Below are 24,938 nucleotides of genomic sequence, written 5' to 3' on the forward strand. Positions count from 1 at the left end.
AGTTCACAGTTTCAACATTACATCGCGCTACATTCCTTTCGATGACGTTCTCGAATGTTTGAGATTTGTTTTTGTTTACTTGTACTTTCGGCTACGCCAGTGACTTCTCGAACTTACTCGTTTCTTAGATTTTGTATATAAATACCTGTCGACTCTCCGGGTCCTTCAGTAATCGAAATAACTGAAGGGTGTTTTGATTAAGTGTCTGCGAGGTCTAGCGAAATTCAGTGAATTATTTTGTTGATTTTTAGTCCTTGTTCATAAAAATGGAAAGATTTTTGAACATTAATAAGAAGTGTGGGAGTGAAGAAAAGGATGATGAGCCATAGACCAGTGGCAAAGTTGTGAAGAAACGGAAATATGACGATACTTATCTAGACTTTGGTATTACTTCGGTAGATGTCAATCATGAAGAGCGTCCGCAGTATGTATTATGTGTGAAAGTTTTGGCTCCAGAGGTTATGCTTCCAAGTAAACTAAAACGGCACTTAGAGACCAATCAATTCTAACATGGCTAGTAAATCCTGTGATTATTTTACCAGAAGGTTAAAAGAACTGGAAGAACAAAAAGGTACATTTTTTAAACAAGCCTCAATACCAAGCAATGTTTTGCTAGCATCCTACAAGGTAGCATAGAATCGTGAAGTGTAAAAAATTCTTACACCATTGCAGAAGAACTGATTTTATCGGCTTCAGTGGTTATGGTCAACGTTATGGTTGCTGAATCTGCGGAAGACTGCTTGAATACTTTATCCAACAATACTGTCAGTCGTAGAATCCAACACATGACCGAAGACTTCAACGATCAGCTAATTGAAAAAAATAAAGGGAAGGAATTCGGGTTACAGCTAGATGAGGCGACGGACAGTAACAAGGATGCTCATTTGATTTGCTACACACGGTTTGTAGATGGTGACAAAATTGGGGAAGACCTTCTCTTTTGTAAAAGTAACACTGGAGGTATAAAGGTACAACACTTGTTTCAGATCGTTGACACTTTTATGTGTGAAAACAACTTAGACTGGACTAAGTGCGTTGTCGTCTGTACCGATGGTGGTCGCTCTATGTCTGGCTGTTATGGAGGATTGCAGGCACTCATACGAAGCAAGCTGTTGATGCACTGTGGACCCACTGCATAATCCACAGGGAAGCCCTTGCGTCAAAGCAACTGAGTCCTCCAGTGAACCTAGTCACGGAAAGTGTGTTGAAAGTGATAAACTTTATAAAAACTCGGCAACAGAAGGCAAGTTTAAAAAAACATTGGGAGGATATGGGATCTGAGCACACATATTTGTTGTATTCTTTAACTCATGATGGTTCTTCCGTGGCAATGTACTGTCCCGTGTGTTCGAATTACGACAGGAACTCTACTCTTATCTCGAAGAAGAAGAAGAACACGAGTGTGTCAAAAACTTCTTAATCTCTCGTATTGTAGAGTTATACTTCATAACTGGGTTGTCACCATTGCAACGACAGGATACCTGCCCGCCCACCGATGAGTAAGCCAACAAGCTTCAAAACAGTGCCTGCGTCTGGGTAGTGGTGGTATCCGCCGAAAATAAGTAACATTGGTCTTCTACATTGATGAAGCGTTACTTATTCAAGGTAGTGCAATACCATGGCAACTCATTGTGAAGGTATATCACAATATGAGATATAAGTAAATGATGCATTCATACTTCCTTGGTAGTATAAATGATGCAAGGCCGCCGTAGCCGAGTGGTCATGTGCACGGGGTAATAAGTACACGTGCCTTGAGTGACTCGGGTTCAAGCCCGTGACTGCTGAACACAGTGCTGTTTCTTGTATTCTCTCTAATTTGTGAACTCCTCTGACCGCGTGGTCGTTCCGCAGTATAAACAGAAAATTTATTTATGTAAGAAAGAAAAAAATCTTTATTTTTCCTACCAAATTAATGTATGTGCAGTACCATGCATAAACCAACTTCTTGGATACTGATTTTTTGTCAAAATTAGCATACCTGTTCGATCTCTTCGAAAAACTAAATACGTTGAATTACTCGCTGCAGGGAAGCAATACGCACATTCTGAAACTCGCAGAAGGTTTCAACCTTCAGAAAAAAGTTACTACTAGGGAGAAGAAAATTAAATGAAGATGGTTGCAAAGACTGTTTCCCCCTGTTGCAGTAGTTTGTTAACTCAAATAAACATCCAATGATGTTTATTTGATCCACGAACTTAAATCTGTTTTTTTAGGAGCACCTAACACAACTCAGTGATTGGTTTGAAAAATACTTTTCGGAAGATATGGAGAAGTTTGCATGGATTCAAGGCTAAGGCTCCATCAGAATTTACCTCTGAAGAAGAAAATCTTATTGAACTGTCTTGTGACAAGATTTTAAAAACAAAATTTGGCAGTATGGAACTAACTGAGTTTTGGATATCAACAAAAGATGAATATCCGCTGCTGAGTGCTAAAGCTCAGAGAATCCTAATTCCATTAGCAACGTCATATCTTTGCGAAGCTGAGTTGCTGTTATTAAAAAAAAAAAAAAACAAGTACCGCGCGAAAATCAATGTGGAACAGGAAATGAGGGTGGCGGTGTACAATCTGATTCGAAGGTTTGAGAAGTTGTGCAGTGCCCAACAGGCTCACACATCCCATTAGTAAGTAATCGTGGTTATTTACGAATGAAATAAAAAAATGTGTATTATTTTTTCAAAAGGCTACTAAGTTAGTATTAGCAATGGCCACATGGTGCAAGGAAGCCACCAGCAAAAAAAAAAAAAAAAATAAATAAATAAATAAATAAAAGAATGAAATAATAAGAGAAAATTTTAAAAATAAAAGAAAAGGAAATAGAAAACCTATGCGTTTACATCCTCCCGTAGCTGACCTTTGAATTTCCACAAACTGTCAACCTGTACCACCCATGTAGTACAGGCTGACAGTTTGTACTACATGGCAGTAATTTATAACTCGCTCTCTAAAATAAAACTTCCTGAAATCTAGTCTAAACATATTACCCCGTAACTTGAATTTATGACCCCTAGTTCTAGAATCATTTATAACCGCGAAAATTTCGTCCTCATTTGTTTTACTTATCCTTCTTAAACGCCTCAATCAAGTCTCCTCTAAGGTGCCTAGTTTCCAAGCTCTGCAACCCACATATTCGAGGTTTTTCCTCATATGGACACCCGTTTGCCGATCCCACCAGGCGAGTTACCCGTCTTTGGACCCTTTCAAGAAGATCAGCATCTTCCTTTTAGGTGCGGTCTCCATACCTGAACACAGTATTCCAATTGTGATCTAACAATAGCCTTATATAATGAGATTATGACGTCCTTATCCCTACTAGCAAATGTTCGAGAAATCATCGATAGGACACCATGGACCTTCCTTGCAACCTGGCTACAATGCTCGGAGACCTTCATGTCTGACCGTATCATAACTCTCAAATCCCTTTCCTCCACTACTGGCTTTAGTTCAACTCTCGAAGTGTATAAGTTATTTTGGGATTACTGTTCCCCAGGTGTAATACCTTACACCTTGCTGGATTAAAGCATAGCTGCCATTTTTCTGACAATCCCTGAAGTCTATCTAGGTCACTCTGAAGAAGCACTGCTTGACGGTTGTTAGGACATAAATACTTATTAACTTGTTTGGACCTAACTACTTAATAAATGGAACTGTTAGGTATTTCTTTTGGTATAGGGGCGCCGTGAAAAAAATTACTGAGACACTAAGGGCGCCGTGAACCGAGAAAGTTTGAGAACCTCTGTGCTATACGATTAAAAACATATTTACACATAAAACTCAATTCGTTCTATGCTTATCAATGGAATATTTGCGGAGACCTCAGAGTCATCAGTATGTTAATGAACATGCAAGGAGTGTTCACAAAATATGGTTTGTTATGCTTATGGAACATCTGTTCTACCGCAGACGTGACTGACCTCAAAGAAGCACGTATGAGCCAGGACCAAGTAGTGGGCGTAGTGGGTCCAATGAAGATTTTCCTTCCACCTCCGCGCATTTAATTGGGACTAATGAATAGTTTTGTGAAAGCGATGGGTAAGATGAATTTGAGAGGATTTCATTTCATCAGTGCCTCGAAAGTGAGAGACTGCATAATGACATCCCGTTTCTTTATATGCATCAAGTAGTTTCTGAACTCCATTTTTGCATGCAGGAGACCTTTTCATGCAGAGATGGAGTTCAGAAACTGCTTGATGCATATAAAGAAATGGGATGTCATTATGTAGTTGAAACTTCGTTTCTTGCATTGGCATTTCGACTTCTCCCCGAAAACGTTGGCAGGGCGAGTGAGTGACGAGTAGGGGGAATGATTCCATGGAAACATTCTGTCAATGGAAAGTCGCTACGTTCATTCCAGGGTTTTTGAAATGAATGCATTGCAGATTACTGCTAGGTGCACCGCGACATCCCGGACAAAGTGTTCTAAAGGAAATCATCTTGTTGTTATGGGCGTTTAATGGCGCATAAGCTACTATGGCTATAATGCAATGGAAATCATCTGTACAACGTTTTTAAATTGTACATGTCATTCTCAATAGTAAGCGGTATTATTTTAACAATGCATTTAAAGTGTAGTGTATTAGTCAAAAGTGATAAAAACATAACCATCCTCGTTGCTCCGTTATTGAAATCGTCTTAATTAATTTTTACTGATATTATTAGCAATCTTATTACAAAATTTACACGGACTCGGAAAAAATCCGAGAATATATTTGAAATCAGCGTGCAAGACTGGTTTAGAAAAACGTTTTACATCTTTGAGGGGAAAAAAGTTTCAATTTTTATCGGTGTAGTCTACATTTTTAGGACAGGATTTTCAACTATGGATCACCATCACGTAATATCACAGCTAATGGAGAAAGCAAATGAATATAAAAAACACCATGCCTGAAATTTGTGGATTATGAAAATGCATTTGACTCCATACAGCATAAGGCAGTGTTTCGAGCACTGGAAAGACAAGGCATAGACACTCCATAAATTATGATTTTGAAAAATATATAACAATGCTACCTCCTTTAGTAGACTAGACCAGTGGTGTCCAACCTTTTTCCGTACAGGGGCCATATTCAAAATTAAATTTGTTTCGCGGGCCGCACCGAGTGATTCGAGAAAAATTAGTGTTAACATGTAAAAGAAAGTCTATTTTGATGTTACCGTTTATTTTCAGGCTACATAATATGTATATATTATATAAAAAATGCAAATTCCCAATACTTTTATGTGCAACAAATCTATATCAATGATTTATTTTTTAGATTTTATTACTGTGAAAAAAGTCAAGAATAAAAATATGACTTACTTTTTTTTAAAATACTTTACTTTTTTTTTTTTTTTAAACTTTACTTTTGCTTTTAAATGGTCACTTTAGAAATTTTACAACCTGAAAAGAATCACTGCTTTTCAATATTAAGGTGAATCAATAAATATAATGATACACCTAAAATTGAGAATATTCGAAATATTTCATTAAGTACATACAATACACTTACTGAATAAAACTTAACATTTAATGAGATGATTAAGGCTGAATATTTTTAGATATTTGCTCAAAATTTGGTTGAAATATTTTTACGCCAATTCTCAATACAGAATGAAGATAAAATTCTTTCTTTTTAAATATTTATTTGATTTCATGCGTGAAAAAACTTGCTCGCAAACACACGTTGATCCGAACAAAGTAGCCATTTTCCTGGCATTTTATTTTATTAGGGGAAAATCTTCAGATGGGAGAGCTTTTTAGAATTCAAGTACTGATACAGGTACCCCTCGTATAACAGGGTAGTCAGGTTCCTATAAAATTTCGTGATTACAAGAACGTAATCACAAAAAGGGTGATTACGTTCCAAACGCTAACAAAAATACAACAATGTTAACAAAACTAACAAAAATACACCATTCTAGATTTCGTGTATTTTCTGCTCTCATTAAAAAAGCATTAATCCGGGTTGTTTTTGCTTTTGCTCAATAGATCTTTGTAAATTTCATCGTATGGAACTAAGCATTTTTGAAGCTCCCTTTTAAACTTTGAGCTCCTTTCAGTCGAAGAATCTGCATTCAAAAAATAAGATTCTAATTGATCGGCTAACACTATGCTTCCCGTATACTTTTTAGTGTAAAATCTGGGACTTCAGAATTTTCATCTGCGCTATCATCCTCTGAATTGATTTGATTTGCCTCCAATACCATTTTTAACAAATTCGCTTTGCCAGCCTCTTTTTCTACAGGGAATTCTTGAACGTCTTCAGTAATAAATAAATTTTTTTTAGGAGCATCGGCGACTAAGGCCATGTTACTCTGTGTATATTGTCTATAAATTGCGTGTGTCCTGAGGTCGATTTTCTGTTTTGATGGACGAAAAACCCGAGTTTCCGGGAGAAGAAACCATGCTAACTTCTCCCGAGACCGAGTAACTCAGCCACGTTGTGAAAAAGACCCAAAAAAATTCTTCCCGTCATCGACGGGATTCGAACTGGGGTCTCTTCCACTCCGATGTGGGGGAGTAACTGTAACTTCATTAGCAGGCCTAGCGGAATTATATGTGGTGGTTGAACAAGAATACGAGTACAGTGGTAATTTGAGATATGCTATTCAGCCTAGTTGATCAGGCAGTTATTGGAATTCCAAATTTTCCCACATCTAGTTTCAAAGCCTTTAATATCTTATTAAAGTCACCGCTGAGATTAATATTAGTATTAGAAAATGATCCAAGGAATCAAGTTTATATGGAATCGGCGAAATAAAAACTACCCGCCTCATTTGTCTAATCTAATAATTTGCTCAGTTATTCCTTAATGCCTGGTTTTAAAACATTTCAAGGTACAGAAACTCAAGAGAATGCCCACTTGTAAACATAATTAATCTTATTGCTCTTCTTTTTACTAGTTCCAACAAATTCACATCCCTCCTAAAATGTGGTTTGCAGTCCTGTGTGCTGTAATATCCTGTGTGCTGTAATCACCTATTTGTTTCTATTGTCAGAGTTTCTGTATATCATTGACATAATTCATCCATCCAGTCTGCCTTACTGGGAGGATTTAGAATCGTTCCTTCAACCCACGCTTACTGGGTTCAACATTTGAAATGCTTTTCGTTCGTCAGAACTAGAACTAACGTTGAAGCAGCAAATTATTCATTTATGGATACTGTGCGATGCGAACATTACAGTGAGCTATGGAAGTAACTGTGGGTGGGAATTACTTGGATGTATGCCAGAAGAATTTGACCATTGCTTTCCTTCAGCATCCCATTTGCGGTTGTAATCAAGTCTATTAAACTATTTTTGGTACTTACATTTAGAGCATAATAAGCTTCACGTCTATCCAAGTTACAAGTTCAGACTTGTGTACATATTTTTTAAACGATAGATTACTGCGAACACAACTTTGCAGTTTGAAAAGACAAAGTATTTTACGTTGCAGAAATAATTAATCTTTCAATTTTCTCGTTGTTGTATTACAAATCAACAACACGTCTTAAAAGAGAAGTATCATGCTATTTACTGAACCTAGAGCAAATAAAATACACCTATTATGTTTTACAAAACATCCGCGGTATAAGAGTGAATATAACCAGTCATTCCGCACCTAATGGGAAAGGCCTGGATTCGAATCCCAGGCGAGGAATTTTTCATTGGCTGTTTTCACAATGTGGCTCAGTTAGTCGGTTTAAAGGTAGGGTTGCATGGGTTTTCGTCCATCAAACCGACCGAAGAATACACGCAGTTACAGATGCAGTATACTGATGCATCATAGCCTTTGTAGCTTTAGCGCCTAACACTCTGTTAAGCCTAACCTATAGAAAAAAAAATGGAGTTTAATGCATTTATTTTTCAAAAAATTAAAATTATAAATTGCGTCATAAGAATGGCATTCATGGTTATTTTAACGAGAGAATTTGTAATTTAATTCGTGAAATAAGTTCTTTAATGTCTAAATGCAAGTAAAGGAGCGTGTTGTGTTAACACGCGTACTAAATTTAGTTATCAGTTCCTACTTGATGTCAGTAATTAAAAACATAGGGATAATTTTATTTATTTATAATGACAATGATATAATCCCCATTCTTGCCTTCGGATAGCAAGTGGATAGTGTTTCTGCCTCTCACATGCTGTGGAGAGCAGAGATGTGATCGAGTTAAGTGGTCTCGCCCTCTCCAGAATGCAGTTGTTTTTTTTTTTTTTTTTGTTTATTTATTTTATTATACTGATTGCATTTAATTGACTTCATCATAGATTTAAAGTTAACAATGTTTCATTGTTAACTTTAAATTTTCCTACCAGTTGAGAATTTTTTTTTTCATACGAGTTGAAATAATATTTCTTCTAATGTTTTTATATTAATATTTAGATATAATGAAACCCAGGCAAGCGCCTCAAGCTGCAAAATCTATTAAAATTCATTATACATGTTGGGCATAGCATCTTTCTGTACGTAGCTGTGAGCAAACTAGGTTTGCTATTTAGTGTATCAATCTCATTTATGGAGGAACTTAGCACGAGTTACCTTGGTATTGCCCTACTCTAATTAAAAATCACTGGAGAAGTAGCAAACACAATGTGCTCACAATTACATACAGAAAAAGGATATTCCAGACATGTACTTTGTGGCTTTCGTGGATTGAGGATTTTTTCCCTGAACTTTTTATTTTTTTTTTTATGTAAACCCCAAACACGAGAGGTATTAGAACCTATAATACTTAGTACCATGCTTGGGTCGGAGGTTGAGAAGATGAAAGAAGATATTTGTTGATATTGGACTTGAAGTTCTGTAGACTGTAATTTTCAGGAAATACGTACGAAGGAAGGTTGTTCCAGAAAATGTCAGTTGAATAAATAAACGAGGAAGATGAAAAGTTGGTTCTGTGAGTTTCAAGTTGGACAGTAAATGGATATTTTGAAAGAGAGAGCAGGAATTATAGAAGCCAATTCAGAAGAACAGTGCCCATGGAAATATCTGCAGAAGAGGCATACAGCAGAAACAGTATGTTTTGTTTGTGTGTTATTTGGAGCATTAGCAATTAAGGCCATATTGCTCCGGGGATATGCTGTAGTCATTCCCTGACCTTTCCGCATCCTCCGTATTTGGTGGACACAGGCTCCAACCCCGGTCTAATCAAGAAGCGTGTGCTACGCACTGCTGCTCCTGCCCACCTGGCTACGGAGGCGCCACAGTACGTCTATGAGACAGCAAGTGAAGAGACTCTGTTAGAGATGAATCATTAATTAACCTAACTGCTCTCTTCACCACCCCAGACGTGGGAACAATATTCCATGGTAGGGCGGATTTGTGATTTGTACAGAGTGAACAGCTGTTTGGAAGAAAAGTAACGTCGAGAGAGAAAGAGAAAACCAAGTTTTTTAGATGCAGAGGAAGCAATATTTGTAATGTGCTTGTGTCAAAAGAGATTAGAAGTCAGGGTAATCCCCAAAAGAGATATATCATTTTGCCCAGAAATTGGAGTGTCACCAAAGATAAGCATAGGAGCAGAAGAATCCTTTTTGCGAGATATAAGACAAGACTGAGTTTTAGAAGGGTTGAAATCAAGTAAGTTGTCCTTGCCCCACTGGAGAATTACCTGAAGATCGCCATTTAAGGAATTGGCAGCAGATTTTCGAGAACTTGAGGCTGATTGAGCTGGACAAGGTTTCTCAAAATGGAAAGTTGAATGCAATGTGCTATCATCGGCAAAACTATGGATAGGATTTCCAGTCAATGGAAGAAGGTCATTGATATACAAGAGGAAAAGAGTGGGGGATGAACCTTGGGGGGGACACCGGCATTAGTGGAGAAGTTAGAAGACAGAGAACCATCTACCATCACCCTCAGTGAGCGATCAGAGAGAAAACTGGATAACCAATTACAAAAAACAGATGGCAAACCCATAAGATGAAAGTTTGTTTAGAAGACCTTTATGCCAAACACGATCGAAAGCCTTTGAGATATCAAGAGCAACTACTTGTGTTTCACCGAACCTTTCCATTGAATTAGTCCATAAATGAGTAACGTAAGTCAGAATATCACCAGTGGATCGACACTGACAGAATCCATACTGGCGATCGTTGATCAGACGGAAGGTTTCTAGGTAGCTGAAGAGTTGGCGGTTAATGGATTTCTCCATTACTTTAGAAAGAGTAGAAGTAATTGCAATGGGACGATAATTGGATGGGAGGGATTTGTCACTCTTTTTAGGAAATGGTTGGATATGATAAAATTTCCAAGCAGAAGGAAAAACACCTTTGGAATAAGAAAGTGAAAAAAGGCAGCAAAGAATATTAGTAAGTTCAGGAGCACAGATTTTGAGAACAAGTGGAGAAATATCATCGGGACCTGGAGCTTTCTTAGAATCAAGATTCGTCAAAATCCTTCTGACATCCTTTTGACGGAAGACCACATTGAATGGAGCGTGTTGGGAATAGAAGGAGGTGTTTTACCAAGATCATTAATACATGAGTTGGAAGAAAAATGGGATGCTAGCAGGTTAGCTTTATCCTTGGCTGAAGTGACAACAGAACCATCTGGTTTGGACAGAGGTGGGAGCAGAGATGGGCAAAAGTTGCGGCCAATAGCTTTGGCAAGAGACCAGAATGCTCGGCTACCATTAGGGCAAGAAGCAAGTTTTCTACTCTTAGCCTGTTCAAACTCTAGTTTGGACTGATTAATAAGTGCTTTACAATTGTTGCGAACTTTGGTGTAGGCAGAAAATGAAGCTGAAGAATTAGAAACAAGCCAATTACGATATTCAACATTCTTCTCTTGAACAGCCTTAGCACATTTATTGAAAAACCAAGGTTTAGATAAAGGACGAGAATTCCGCCGTAGCTTAGTGGTCAGGCGCGCGGGTGCATAAGTACACGTGCCTTGAGTGACCGGGGTTCAAGTCCGTGACTGATGAATACGGTGCTGTTTCTTGTATTCTGTGTATCTTGTAAACTCCTCTGATCGTTTGCTCGTCCCGGAGTATAAACAGAGTATTTATTTATTTTCAAAAGGAGTGTGGGATAAAGGATTCCATTCCTGCAAGAATAATTTCACTGACACGATCTGTCAAACGTTGACATCAGAAGTTTTGAAACAGTAATCCGACCAAAGAAAAGAAGAAAAGAAATCTCGCAGGTCATCCCATTTTGCATTCTTGTAATGCCAAACAACACAAGGTTGGGAATAGCCATGAGATAAAGGCTCCATTGGAGAAGAGACAATCACTATGTTGTGATCTGAAGTGCCTAAAGGACCTCTCACTTCGACCGTGTACTTAGAAGGATTGTTTGTGAGAAAAAGATCAAGCGTGTTGGCTGTATGATTAGGATTGTCCTGTATTCTTGTAGGTAAATTAACAATCTGTGCGAGGTTATTAGTAATTGCAAAAGCCTCAGCATCTCGACCAGCTGGGTCGGTGTGACTAGAAAACGGAACCCAGCTGGAGTTGTGAACATTAAAATTACCAAGGAAAATTACCTCACTGTTAGGAAAGTTGGACTAGAAAGAGTCAAGTTGCAAAGAGAGGAAGTCAAAGAGCTCCAAGTGATTAGTGGAGTTGGGAGAACGGTAGAGACAACAGATGAATTTGAAACAATGAGGTAGAGAGATTTTAAGCCAGAGAAGATCGAAGAGAGGAGATTCCAAATTACTAAGTCTCTGACAGGGAATATCAGAACGGACATATGCACAAGTACCACCTTTGAGGCGAAAGGAATCATACAGCGAATAATTTTGGCATCTGAGATGAGCAGTAGTTGAATCAACCGATAACTGAGATTCTGCCAAAAAAAGTACATGGGGTTTGGCAGACTGCAAATGGAAATGGACATCGTTGAGATTAGAACTGAGACCACGTATATTTCTGAAATGAATTAGGAAGTGTTTACTGCACTTACTGCACCATCTTACATATTGTGGATATAACTCGTCGCTGGTGCTGGTTAATATGTAGATTTAAATATAAATATTCAGTTGTCTCAATGGAACGTTGTTATCACAAAAAAAAAAAGAAGAAGAAGAAAATGCACAGTCTGATATGCAAAGTAGCATGAAATGCTATGCAGATCACAGCAGCTGTCACCTTTGATAAATTACAAGGCGTACTTCATAACAAGTTACAGCTTGATTTAGTTTTTCTTGATATTGAGAACGACAACGTTAATTAACTTCCAGGGACTGAAAATGTACTGTGAAAGCTCTTCCCTAATAGAAGGAAATATACAATAGTAGTTAATCAAGGTCAAAAGTAATTAAAAGAAACTTCTTAATTCGATATAATATGCATATTAACCGTAATCCTGATATGATCTCCCCACCCTGCGTGGAATTCTAACACGGCTGTCTTAGAATTTCTCAGGCGAGGATTCTTACACAATTTCTTCATCTCCTTGGATAACAAAACTAATATCGGCAGCGCCAAACATGAGACAGATCATACCCTAAAGGAATTGGAAAGCTATCTTGTATATCTCCATGTTAATACCAATACCTTCATAGACGGAGAGATAATTGATAAACTAGATTATCATAAAAATTTAAAGAGACATCTGAGGCGATGAACTCCAGTATTATTAGATACACAAAAGATACAAAAAGGTTGTATACAGACAGATGACCCATATAACGAGATTCTTAAACCATCGCCATATACATTATGACTCTATACTCTTTTGCTCCAGACTTAGTTACGTGTACTCTTGTGGTTAATTACGTATAATCTGTAGTTCACAACTGAACTACAGATGGTGCTGTCGGCACAGTACTGGATATTGCGATGGCTGCATAAGCAGCACCTATAAATTTGCCTGGGATGTTCAAAATAATATTCTATGCTCGTTTTGAGCTTACAGCCATATCATTATTCATTAAAAAAAAACGTAATTTAATAATATTGGGTACATTATCATCGAGGGCTATGCGCGCACTTGACTTGGAGGATTTGTCTTTTACAACCAGCAAGAGTTAACATTAGCAGTGCAACAACTGATACAAGAAAGCAAGCTATACAGCATCATCAAAAAAAAAAAAAAAAAAAAAAAAAACCCAATACGACACCGCCCATTTCACCTATTTATTCCCTCCAATACTTTGTCTAGCTCTTTCTTGAATTTATTTAAACTATAAACTTCCACAACAGATGGAAGTCTGTTGGCTAAGGGAAAACTTCCGCACATCTGTTCTGCAACCGTCCTGCTTTGAATTTATGCCCCCTCCAGTTCGTAATCTGACCAAGAGGAAGAATCCCATCAGCATCGAGCTTGCTCAATCCATTCAAAGTCTTAAACACCTCAATCAGCTTAACATACGGATTTAGAAAATACGGTAAAGATGTGCTTCATCCACCCCTCATACATATTATAGAAAAAGAACAAAAATGTGCCTTCAGAACATGAAGATTACAAAATTCGATTATCTGTTCGTGAGAGGATTTTACAATCATTTTTCTGTGAACAAAACCCTTAAAACAGACGAGAATATATCGACTCTTGGGCTTCTTCATTTTTAGCTTGCATTCCAAAAATACAAAGCGATCTCAAGAGATCACCATATTTCGCATATTTAGAAAATGCACCGCGAAAACAAAGTGATCATGAGATGCCAATATATCTTTTAAAAAGTGCTATTATACATAGTCCATTTGATTTTAATTTATTCCTGACAACTGGAATTGCTTTCGAACCTGGAAATAGCCACACCATTCGGGTCACCTTAGCCGAACGAATCAGCTAAGGAGACGGAATCCTTAGTGATCTAGAATCTAGATTACCATATCTGTTCCTAGTAACTTTTGTATTTGCAGTTCAATTCTGGCCAGGTTTACATCACGTATATGTAGGTCGTTCCTAATGTGCCTTTAATCTTCCACTTTTAAATCAGATAGCCGCCATAAGTACTGCCTATTTTGAACTCTTGTTAAGAGTTTAATATATAGTATAGTTATTTTGTAGTTAACCGTTGTTCAAAATGCCGTGTTGGGCTGTTGTAACAAGCAATATATGTACAGCATTTGTAATTTTTTCATACACTTTACAATAAAGTTTCTTCTATTCGTCTCAAACCAAATTTACAGTACACATAAGGGGACTGGGATACTGTGGTTTCGAGCTACAATTTTGAAACCATTACTCACATGCTGAAATAATTGGAAAGTAGAGTCTGTTAATTCCATTTAAAACTTTTTCCGTTTTAAGCCAGGTGGTGTTAACGGTGTGTAGGTAGAACAACTGCAAGTAAACGATCTGCTAACTATATAACAACAGAATTACTAAGACTTCTGCATCTCTGTTACAGCATAACTGTTGTAACAGGCTTTCCAACCATGTAAAATCTATCAGTAGGCTTGTAAGAACCCATGACAGCACATTTGGTGTTTTCAGAATTTTATGAAGGTTTACTATTTGACTTCATACGTATTCCTATTTTAAAACAATGAACAAAGAAAAACTCTAACGGAAGCTTAGTATTTGAAGAAAACTTTTTTCGTCCTCCATAAAGGCATAGATCTTTTATATGTAATAAGCTCATCACCATGCGTTGTCTCGTGTATTATACCAATAATGAACAGCACTCTTTCCTTTTGCCATTCGTAATAAGATACTGTATTACCATTCTGATAGTTTATTTCGTTGGTGTTATGGTCTCATAAAAGGCAAGGAGAGATCTAGTCACCGCAGACTTGTTATTGTTATTGAGGTTTAATGGCGCAATAGCTGCAACGGCCATATTGCACCATCACAGACTTCACAAACAGTAGTGATTTTTATGGTGGTAGAAGCGTAAAGTTTAAATAAAAGTGTTTACGAGTATAAAGCTCCACGCCTAGAACACACGTGGACACATGTACGGAAACAGGAATTCCTGCTCTTATCAATTAGTTCTATTTTCTAGTCTTCAAGCTTTCTACTCATGCGCTTTTTATCTTAAACTTTGTGTACAACTGCTTAAAGAAATGTTTTAGTATTAATTTAAGAAATGTTTAATATTGATTCCGTTACATATAGATCTTTATATGTAATTTTATGCAATTTTCTATATAGATTTATCCATCAGCATATGTATATTGGACTCTTTGGCAAGCAAATTATATGGAAAATAAAATGACAAAGGCGTTTTTTTAGCAAAAGCTCTTTGCGTACATATATCTCCCAACTCTCAAGTTATATTAGCGCCCAAAATCAGCCCATACATTTTGTATTGGTAATTTGTTTTTTTTCCAGAATAAACTGTTATAGAAAGGCAGTTTTATGATATATAAATGCACACCTCTTTCACAAAGATTTGTATACATTCTGTAAAGGTGTATGTAATGATCACCACACACCCCAGAAAGGGGATCTTTACTGATCTGATTAAATCAGTAAACTGTAGGCTGTAATTTACTTTGGTTTCTACCTCTGCAGTAATCCTATCACATCATACTTGATAATACCCTTTAAAATTATAAGTCCTGCCTAAATGCGGTATCTTCCGATGAAATCATAGAATTTCGAGTTGTTTTTTTAAGGGCGCGGTAAGCTTCACGAATGCGTAGGATTATCAGCTGCACTGTCCTAGATTAAATAAGAATTAACTCGTTCTTGACTGAGATAATTAAATGGTTACCGTGGGTTGGCCCTACCTTTTAATCAGGCTGTAAATAAATAAGGGCGGATCCAACTGTTGGATTGGATCTGTTGGGCGATACAATATATATATGTCAGTGGTTCCCAAAGTGGGCGATACTGCCCCCTAGGGGGGAGGTGGGATTACGTAGGGGAGTAAGAGGAAAGGGTGCGGCAGGGTGTTCTGGAGGATGTGGGCCCCATCCGAACGCGTTGATTATTGGTTTTATTTACGATTGACCAGGCTAGAGTCTAGCGCGAAACACCTTTCTCGCTTCGCATTTAAAGTATTACTGCCCTTTCAAAGCTATTTCCTTTGGTCACTGTTTCTATTTACGATTCGGAGTTGTCACAGGTAATAGCAGTCAATTATTGATAATAACTATTGATTTTCTTATAAATTAGTTACCTTACATCTGTGGTAGGTGAAAGGTTTGTGCATGTTTGATAAGTAGTTATATATTTTATGGTAACCAACTTCTCTCCAAGAAAAGAAATCGACTCCAGATTACTAAACGTGATGATTTACATTCCTGCTTGAATGACTTTAAACCAGACATTGGGAAACTGGTATCACTTCATGAAGTCCATCCTGGTATCACTGAAACAAGTTCATCAATTTTGTTGAATTAATTAAACTAAAAAAATTTAATTGGATTTTGAATAAATGTGCAATTAATTGTTACCGTTTTGAATTTTATTGTGTTGTTGTCTTCTCTAGTGGTCGTGCAAACTGCTAGTCTAAATAATGATTTTTATAGAGTAGACTCAGTACGGGACATCGGGGAGATGAGTGTATGGAACGAAGGGGGGGGGGGAAGTGGCCGAAAAAGTTTGGAAACCGCTGATATGTATATTTAACAGTAATTGAAAGTTAAGTTCAAATTTATTTCGAATTTTTATCCCGAGCTTTTCTAGGATATACAGACGACACGAGCAGTTACTATACTATTTAATATCATAAAACACACAGTATTCATCCCAATTTACCCAGGCTCGTTTCTTCCTTCCCACTCTAATGCCTGGGGTGAGTGATCGTCTTCGTCTGGGTCTGCCATTGTAAACAAAGCTAAAAAAAAAAAAAAAAAACCCAGAAATACTGTACAATGATTTTAAGTAGAGATTGCATTAAAAGAATCAAAAAATCCTTTAAGTGATCTCAGAGAAATAAAAAATTGAAGTCTCTCTCTCTCTCTCTCTCTCTCGAACCAATTCCAAGAAATACTCCTTAACTTTTGTCAACAAAAGAGAACTTTTAGTAGTAAAATAAACGCTTAATGCCTGGAACGGAATATCCATAAGAATACGCTGCGAGACAGAGTAACAAACTTTGTTTAATTTTCTTACAAGTAGAAACTTGCATTTCGCTACTACATAATCATCTTTCATGAATCCTGAAATAAACTGAATAGGGCCACGAAATATTACGAAAATTACCTTACAGTATCCTCACATCGCATGATCATTATTGCAATTTTTTAGTACTATAATAACAGTCTCATTATATAAAGCATACGCATATATACTACAGCTTAAAAAGTAATTGCACGTGCATATTAGGACACTAAAATATAAAGTTTAGAAAAAAAGTATATTAAAAATATACAGACATAAACTTACGTAGATATTTTATGCTGTTACAATTCAGTTCATAATGGTGCACTTGATGAGCCATTTCGATCTCCTGGAAATCGCAATTATATCCGAAAGAAAAAAAAAAAAAGAAAAAGAAAAAAGAAAAAAAAAACACCCATCGGAAATAGAGTGAAGCTTAAATAATAAGTTGATAAATAAATAAATATATATATATATATATATAGAGAGAGAGAGAGGTATAGATTAGCAAAGCCTTCGGATTAGGAGCGGTTGGATGTTGAGCCGTATGAGCTAATTAGTAACATGGACGCCACTTACCTTCCAGAACGTATAGGTGTGTGATTCCTGCTTCAATCTGTAGACAACGGGCTACGAACTCGGTCATTGAGTCTCCGTGCGGTAACAAACCCTGGTCTTCATACAATACAACAACGTGGCACGCGCCTGACAACAGCCTTTCACGGACGTCTCCGTTTGGAATAACCGTTCGCAGAGGTAGTCGACCGCCACAGCGTCGACGTAGTATAGCGGGACAGTGGATGTTTATTGCTCCCAGAATATGAGCCTCATTGTGGGCCAGGAAGGGTCTACAGTCCAGAATAAGAACGCTGGAATCATCGGATGACAGGCTAGCGGAACCAAAAAACTCCACTTGACCTCCGTGTTCCAAATAACGACGTAACGTCTCAGACGGGAAGGGAATGAGCACGGCCATAGTGCTTTTACAGGCGTAGTTTCTCTTCAAAATCCCGCCGTAATTTAGCAACGACGGTGAGCATGAATCGCGAACAGAACTTTGAGTGAAGGTTTTGAGCAGATTGTAAGGATTTAGAATTAGGTCGTCCCCATTCCAAAGCTTGTATGTAGTTCACCCTACTATCTCTGCCATTGTAGTAGTCGTAGTATTGTACCGTGTCTCTCAATGAGTGTTTATGAATGAAAATAGCTGAACGCGTAAACACAAACAGGCATCCGCCAGAGAAAATAGTCCTCGTTAGAGTGCGTCTTGCTTGTAGCGCAGTTCCGGTACACGACGCACATTTATCGTAAACAGTTGACATCTGTCCTCCTTAACCGGCGAAGAATCATCTCTTGCATTATAAAAGGCCAAATTCCGATTTCCGTTGCTTGTGTTTATCAGTCGTATGGATACATCAGTAATTCTCACGTGATTTCCTTATATGGTACAGCGAGGTAGTCGTCGTGAAGCTCGATCGATGCAAACATACACACATGTACATCGTACAACGTAGATAATCCGTCTGTCAGTCAAACAAATGGCCGTACCCCGTCTCCGACTACGTCACCTTCACGGTTAGATGATGGCAAAAGGAACGGTGACCCATTTTCTTCTCCAGTACTTTCCTTCACATTTATTTACTTAAGTCAGTCATGGACGGGTGCTGGATTCAACGGGTAAGGAAGCGATTGTGAAAAAAAAATTTTTTTTTTGTATTATTATTGTTTACAGTTTCGGAGGAAGAAACTCGGCAGATTTTTGCCCCTATTACATTTAATAATAAATGAAACACTCACAGCTTTCATAACCACTTAATTCTCTGTGGAACTGAAGGTTGCAATATTGCACAAGGTATTCAAAAGAAAGGGTCTCAATAGAATACCACACAGTCGTGCCAAACGGTGCACGTCGACGACTACCAAATATCATTTGTAAAACTGAACCAGGATTGTTGAAAATCCCTTAAAATTACATCAAAACTAATTTAACGACATGAATCGGATCATATTAGAGCGGCAGACCTGTATTGCACAGTTGGGCTATGTGTTGCCCAGTCAACAGAGGACTCGTTGTATAGCTGTATTAACTTAAACCAACTACTCATCACACATAGCAATGGAACAACAGGCTTGACAAGCCACCAAAAATTTAACAGACGCATGCGTACCAGTGGCAGCATATTCCTAGTACAGCTTACTCAGTTGTGTATATATATATATATATATACTGTTTTTTTTCCCCGTTTTATTTAAGTTCTTTGGGGGAGGTTGAAGCCCGGAAGCTAGCCTCCTGGGTGCGCCCCTGTGTATGTTGTGATACATTGCACGGCCCTCCTGTCAGCAGCGGATATCCTGTAGGGAGGATATCTTCTCCACTCCGAGGAAAGTGGCTGCCTTATTGGTTTCGAACTAGAACACAAGAAAGGAAGATATATGACATTTGTCTCGTCTACTAAAGAAACATCCACTAAAAGCACAGCAGCTGTAAGGAGGTGGACTTAATAAAACCAGATGGGTGGATCCTGAAAAGAGAGGAGCACCTGATCAAACAACAGAAATAAAGGAATAAGCGAGTTCCGTCGTAAATATAAAATACTTTGAGCAGATACTTTTCCTTCTATTTTAGGAAATAGAAGGAAAATAGAACAAAATAAAGTGAGTTCCTTCCTAAGTGAATGTTCCATAACTCTTCAAACTCTCAAAAGTTTGAAATTATTATTTTTACAATGTTTTATTGTCAACAAACCAACTTAAAACTAGCAGAGTGATTATCTCCCACCTTCAGAAGGACAATAATAGTTACTATTTCTGTTTTAATCACAGTGCTGTTCTAGTTTTATTATTATTATTGGTCTTTAATGCAGATATGCAGTCTCTCGAAATTGAAGCTACTTAGAAGGGAAGTAACGTAGGGAGTGCGAAAATGGCCAATCGCTTAATAATTAAGCTTTAATTGTGGTTTTTGAATATTACTAATGTAATGTTTACTGATTTTGTTTTATTTTTATTTTTTCACTGTATACCTTGATAACCATATCTTAGCATTTTATTCATTTAACATTTTACCCCTCGATTTATGTACTTAATTGGTTTCGTGGATGTCAAGCGAATATTGAAGGTTATTTTCCCATATAAACACAATGCTTTGAATAGATAATTTGTTCCAGAACATCGAAAATAAGACCATATATTGAATTATGTAAGCAGTTATTGGCACCTTCCTCCAGCCCTTTTAAAATACATTATTTAGATCACTAGAAGAACATTAAAAACATTCAGTGAAACAATTAAAATGTGAGCTTTCACAAATTTTTACTTATGTCAACAGGTATTAAAACTTATTTATATGAATTAATTTTCAACTTCATCACCTTACCACTGTCCGGCCTCCTTGAGGACTCATTTGTGCAGTTTTCTGCCTTCTCAGACATTTCTCCGATGACAATTGAGTGGAATCCTTTCACGGACTCCAAGCGAATGGAGTCCGTGAAATGGAGTCAAACGGACTCCGATGACAATTGAGTGGAATCCTTTCACGGACTCCACTCCTGAGTGGAGTTCGCGAGCAACTTCTAGAATTTTCCAGACTTCTGCTCACCTTACCACTTCTTTCAAGGATCGTTGTTTTAATAATGTTCTTATTGCTTCTAAATGCTTAAACTGATTAAAGATCCTGCTCTTATGGGTCTAAATGAAGAAGTTTCTACTTCATTTCCATCCCATTCTTTTGTTCTCAATCTGTCTAGCCGAATGAGCTCTTCGCTTGCCAGTGTCTCATCATGTAAGGAAGGGATTTTCTGGAGAGAACTTGGGAGGATGGGGGGCTCGCGAGCCCCTTGTTAAAAGATTAGTTTGATAAAAATTGAACAGACTATTTTAACTGGAGATGACCCTTAGCTGAAATTCTTTCCTAGCGAGCCCCTTGTTTAACGATTCGCAGCTGACCCCGATGTGTGGCAATCATTTTTTCAATATTCTGCTTCTTCATTTCCTCAAAGCTGGTTGCATATCTCAGCTTGAGTTTGCTCTGCAGTCTCTTCAAGCCTACAACGTTCTGGCCATTCTTTTCCCAGACACTATTCATACAAACGTTTTCGTATTAAGGGTTACCCGAGCGGATGCTCATACGCCCATTGTGTATTGTATCTATAATTTGCGTGTTTCTATTTTTCTGTACAAAAAAGAAAGGAGAAAAAGAAAGAAAGACTAAAATTTTCCTCCCTTCATTGACGGAATTCGAACCCAGTCCTTTTCCATACGATGTGGAAGCACTTTGCCTTCAGAGGAATTTTCTAAAAGTGAAAGGATGCCTGTATTCAAGTCTCTAAAATGTCAAGTACCGATTCATATATGTTTGAAAAGATAAGAAATAGCCATTGATAAATTCCTATTAACTGACTTATTACCCCTAAAAATTAAAATTAAATTTTTGTAAATATCAATACCAATAAAATACCAATATCAATACACACCAATAAAATTTTTTTTAAAAAATTCTCACATGAAAGGTAAGGTCGGTCAACATTATAATATCTGAGGAGGGTTTTATATATAATTTGTTGCATTTGCCGAGGTGACTGTTGCTTTATTCTTATAAGCAGAGACGGGATGTAATCTTCCTTTTAATTAAAAACTGGAATTTAAATGATATTTCTCGTATCGGTTTTTGTTTTATTCTTCATTTTGTTTTCATAAGAGGAGAACGGGCTTGCATATCAAAATGAAAGAAAAAATCGCTAAAATTAAAACTCACAAGCACTATTTTAAGTATTGTAATGGGGGGGGGGGAGGAATCGTAAGACTCTCAAGAATACGGCGAGCAAAACGCTTCGGGCACTTACTTTATATGAACTGGATTTACCATATTCAGTTAATCTGCTGATTTGATAATTCCAAAAATGTAAGCAATTTAATTATAAAAATTATCAAAGACATCCAACATGCTATTCCTCTATAATATTTGTTCCCAAACTGTGCTCTGCGGATTCCAAGGGATCCATGGATAATTTTGTAATGGCTACGTTTAATTTTACCTATTTTTTAAAACAAAATCTAAATATCGTTACAGACTGGATGTCGCATCCGACATGAGAATTCAGTTGTCTATAATCACTTCCAACTTAAGGACTTGGTGAGATGAAGAAACAACACCATTCTTCTCACTAGTAGCCTGTGAAGTGCGATTGATTATATACTAAAATAGTGACAGTTTATTATTCCGTTATTTTTTATCAGTCTGAAAAAGGTAGATTGTAAACATATAATAAATCAGTTCTGAGATGAATTTTGGATACCTATTGTCCGGACACCTCATGTTTAAGTGAGCTAGAATGTGAGGATCCATGGTTATTTTTCGAAACCAAAAGGAGTCCGCAAGCAAAAACCTTTAGGAAACACTGTTCTATAGTATTCCTGTTCCCCACGGAACTTTCACGAACTGTTAATAGAGTAGCAATAAATAGAAATTATTATAATTTTTTAGGGTAAATGATGAGGGTGGAGCGATTTCTTTTTTCGCAATAGCACTAAGGGTGCTCACACCATGAGGTGTCACCGTATCTTCCATTTATTTTCACGGCAGAGTCTGTGAAGTGCATTCTTATTGCAATTCATAGATGACACACCCACCATGCCACGAAATTCTTAAGACGTAGAATCATTAATATAGTTCTGCATCTTAAGAAATGCTACATAATTTATATTACAAGTTAGTACAAGTTGCATATCACTGATTGTTGCGTGATAAATTTTCTGTAAAGAGACACATTTTCTGTTTTTAGTTTTTATGCCCACCATGTATTCCATGTCTTTTAAACGAATGTGATAAAATAAATAGTTTATTAGTAAGAGGAAAAAGCTTCCTCTACAGCCAAGACCAGAGGCATTTACATCACCCGGAAAAACAAATATTATCATCAGAAAGCGATATCTAGTTAAATACGACTATCATAAATTATAGTTTAAATTAATTGCATATAAATCTAATAAAATCGCTAATGACCTGTATTCATGATACTTCCACAAAGAAAGCATACGAGGTTAACACCGCTCCGATGGTGAAGCAGTTTGCTGGCTAAAGAAAAGAAAAAGATTTATAATTTCTTTCTCGTATTTTTGTCAACCCCAAATACTGCAAGATTCGCATTGAACTCATTAACAAATCTGATGGATGGTTAAGGAAATTCTATTAGCAATTAGACAAGGAAATGTTTCTGCTGAGTTTGCTCAAGTGGCAGATGCATTCAATCTTGTTCCAAATGGAAGGAGCCTGGTTAGAAGCTACAAACAATTTATCTGTATACTTGTAAGCCTAAGTACTGGGAGAAAATTAAGATTGTAGAACACTGTTGTCCGTGAGATGGTGTAGTTAGTTCGCTGATATCGATTTAAGTTTTTCATTTCTGTTGTACATTCCAATCTATTGATGAGTCCCATCATCAATATTTCGATTGTTATTAACAACTTGGAAAAGTTAGCGCTCCATTTTTTTTTTTTTTTTTTTTGCTTTGCTATGTAAATATGTAGTACATATCTCACTCTCTCTCTCTCTCTCTCTCTCTCTCTCTCTCTCTCTCTCTCTCTCTCTCACAAATTGATGCTCGTGGCATTTTATCTTATTTGTTAATAATTATTATTCTTAGCAGATCATTTGCAGTATCATTCAGTGACCTTAAATAAAAAGATTGCTGTCCATAGCAGTAGTAAAAGTGGTTTCGAAATACAGTAAACAGAAAACTTGCGTGCTCTGGCAGATTAAATAAATGTGGCCAGGTTATAGTACGGCGTGCTAGTGCACGCCGTACTATTTAATTAAAAAAAAAATAATAAAGAAAAAAAAAGTATTTTAATCAAATTTATACTATTTACTTCTTGATTATAAATTACCATATACTGTGGGCCTGTTTTGGCCTCTGTGGCTAAATAGCATGTAAATTAAACCAGAAATAAGCGTTAAAGCATCATGGACCCTGCTTCATGGCTCAAGTAAATTTACAGCAAAATCTTTAGGCATATGAGAGTTAAAAACATGAGAGATAAAAAACAATTTAAAATAGAGGGAAAAATGTGTACATCATATCAACAACATAATTTTGTATAATAAAATCCTTAAGCTGTTAACTCACTTCTTAAGCAAAATTTCTCCAGCATCAAGGAACATGTTTAAATTGTTTAATGAAAAGAGGTTAAAATAAAGAAAGTTTTTGCGGGTATATTAATAATTAATTGAAATTGAAGGTAGCCAAATCAAATATATAAATTGAGGCTATGGATACTTTAAAATCCCAAGTAATTTTGCAGTATTTTGTAATCCCTCGAGGCTGTTATGAAATTTAAATTCCTCACGGAAAGTTTTTTTTTTTTCTTTTGTAACTTCAAATAGGAAAGTAAAGAAAACATACACGCTATATTTAACCAATAAATAGTTTAATTAAATCAATCATTTATTATCATGTGAAATTAATTAATCATTAATTTCACTTGGTTCAAGAGTGAATAATTTAATTAAACTGTTTATAAGTTATTACTCTCTCTCTCTCTATAAATGGATTTTGGTTATTTGGTTTTTTTTTTTTTTTTAGGAGCATTAGCAACTAAGGCCATATTGCTCCGGGATATGCGGTGGTCATTCCCTGACCTTTCCGCATCCTCCGTATTTGGTGGTCACGGGCTTGAGCCCCGGTCTAATCAAGAAGCATGTGCTACGCACTGCTGCTTCTTCCCACCTGGCTACGGAGGCGCCCTATAAATGGAGTACTGTATTTAGTTTGTTTACAAAGGAACGCTTAATCAGCCTTATGATATTTTATACGACATCTATAACACCGGTAAAGAAGAAAGAAATTTGAACTTGTTCATTTTGGATAGAAAGACAGCGCTCTGTGATAGATAAACAATATCATCGTAATCTAAAACAGATGTTTACCAATATATATATATATATATATAAAGATAAATCAGAACTTGATTATCTTAAAAGACGAGCCTAGATGATACAGCCAATTCAATCACTTTATATGCTTTA

At 36.8% G+C, this 24,938-nt stretch overlaps 1 protein-coding gene across 1 annotated transcript in view; it reads right to left on the reverse strand.

The window, feature by feature from the left end:
* LOC150078408 (dual specificity protein phosphatase 1-like) overlaps positions 1-18,097 on the reverse strand; it is a 97,404-nt gene extending 79,307 nt beyond the window's left edge. Inside the window, exon 1 of the mRNA XM_090385436.1 lies at positions 17,495-18,097. Coding sequence (XP_090241562.1) covers positions 17,495-17,891 — 397 coding nt within the window. The 5' untranslated portion in view covers positions 17,892-18,097. The remainder of the gene's footprint in view (positions 1-17,494) is intronic.
* Between the last annotated feature and the right edge of the window lie 6,841 nt (positions 18,098-24,938).

The sequence above is a fragment of the Mastigoproctus giganteus genome, chromosome 11, assembly GCF_048544385.1.
Source record: "Mastigoproctus giganteus isolate SK-2022 chromosome 11, ASM4854438v1, whole genome shotgun sequence".
Classification (NCBI taxonomy): domain Eukaryota; kingdom Metazoa; phylum Arthropoda; class Arachnida; order Uropygi; family Thelyphonidae; genus Mastigoproctus; species Mastigoproctus giganteus.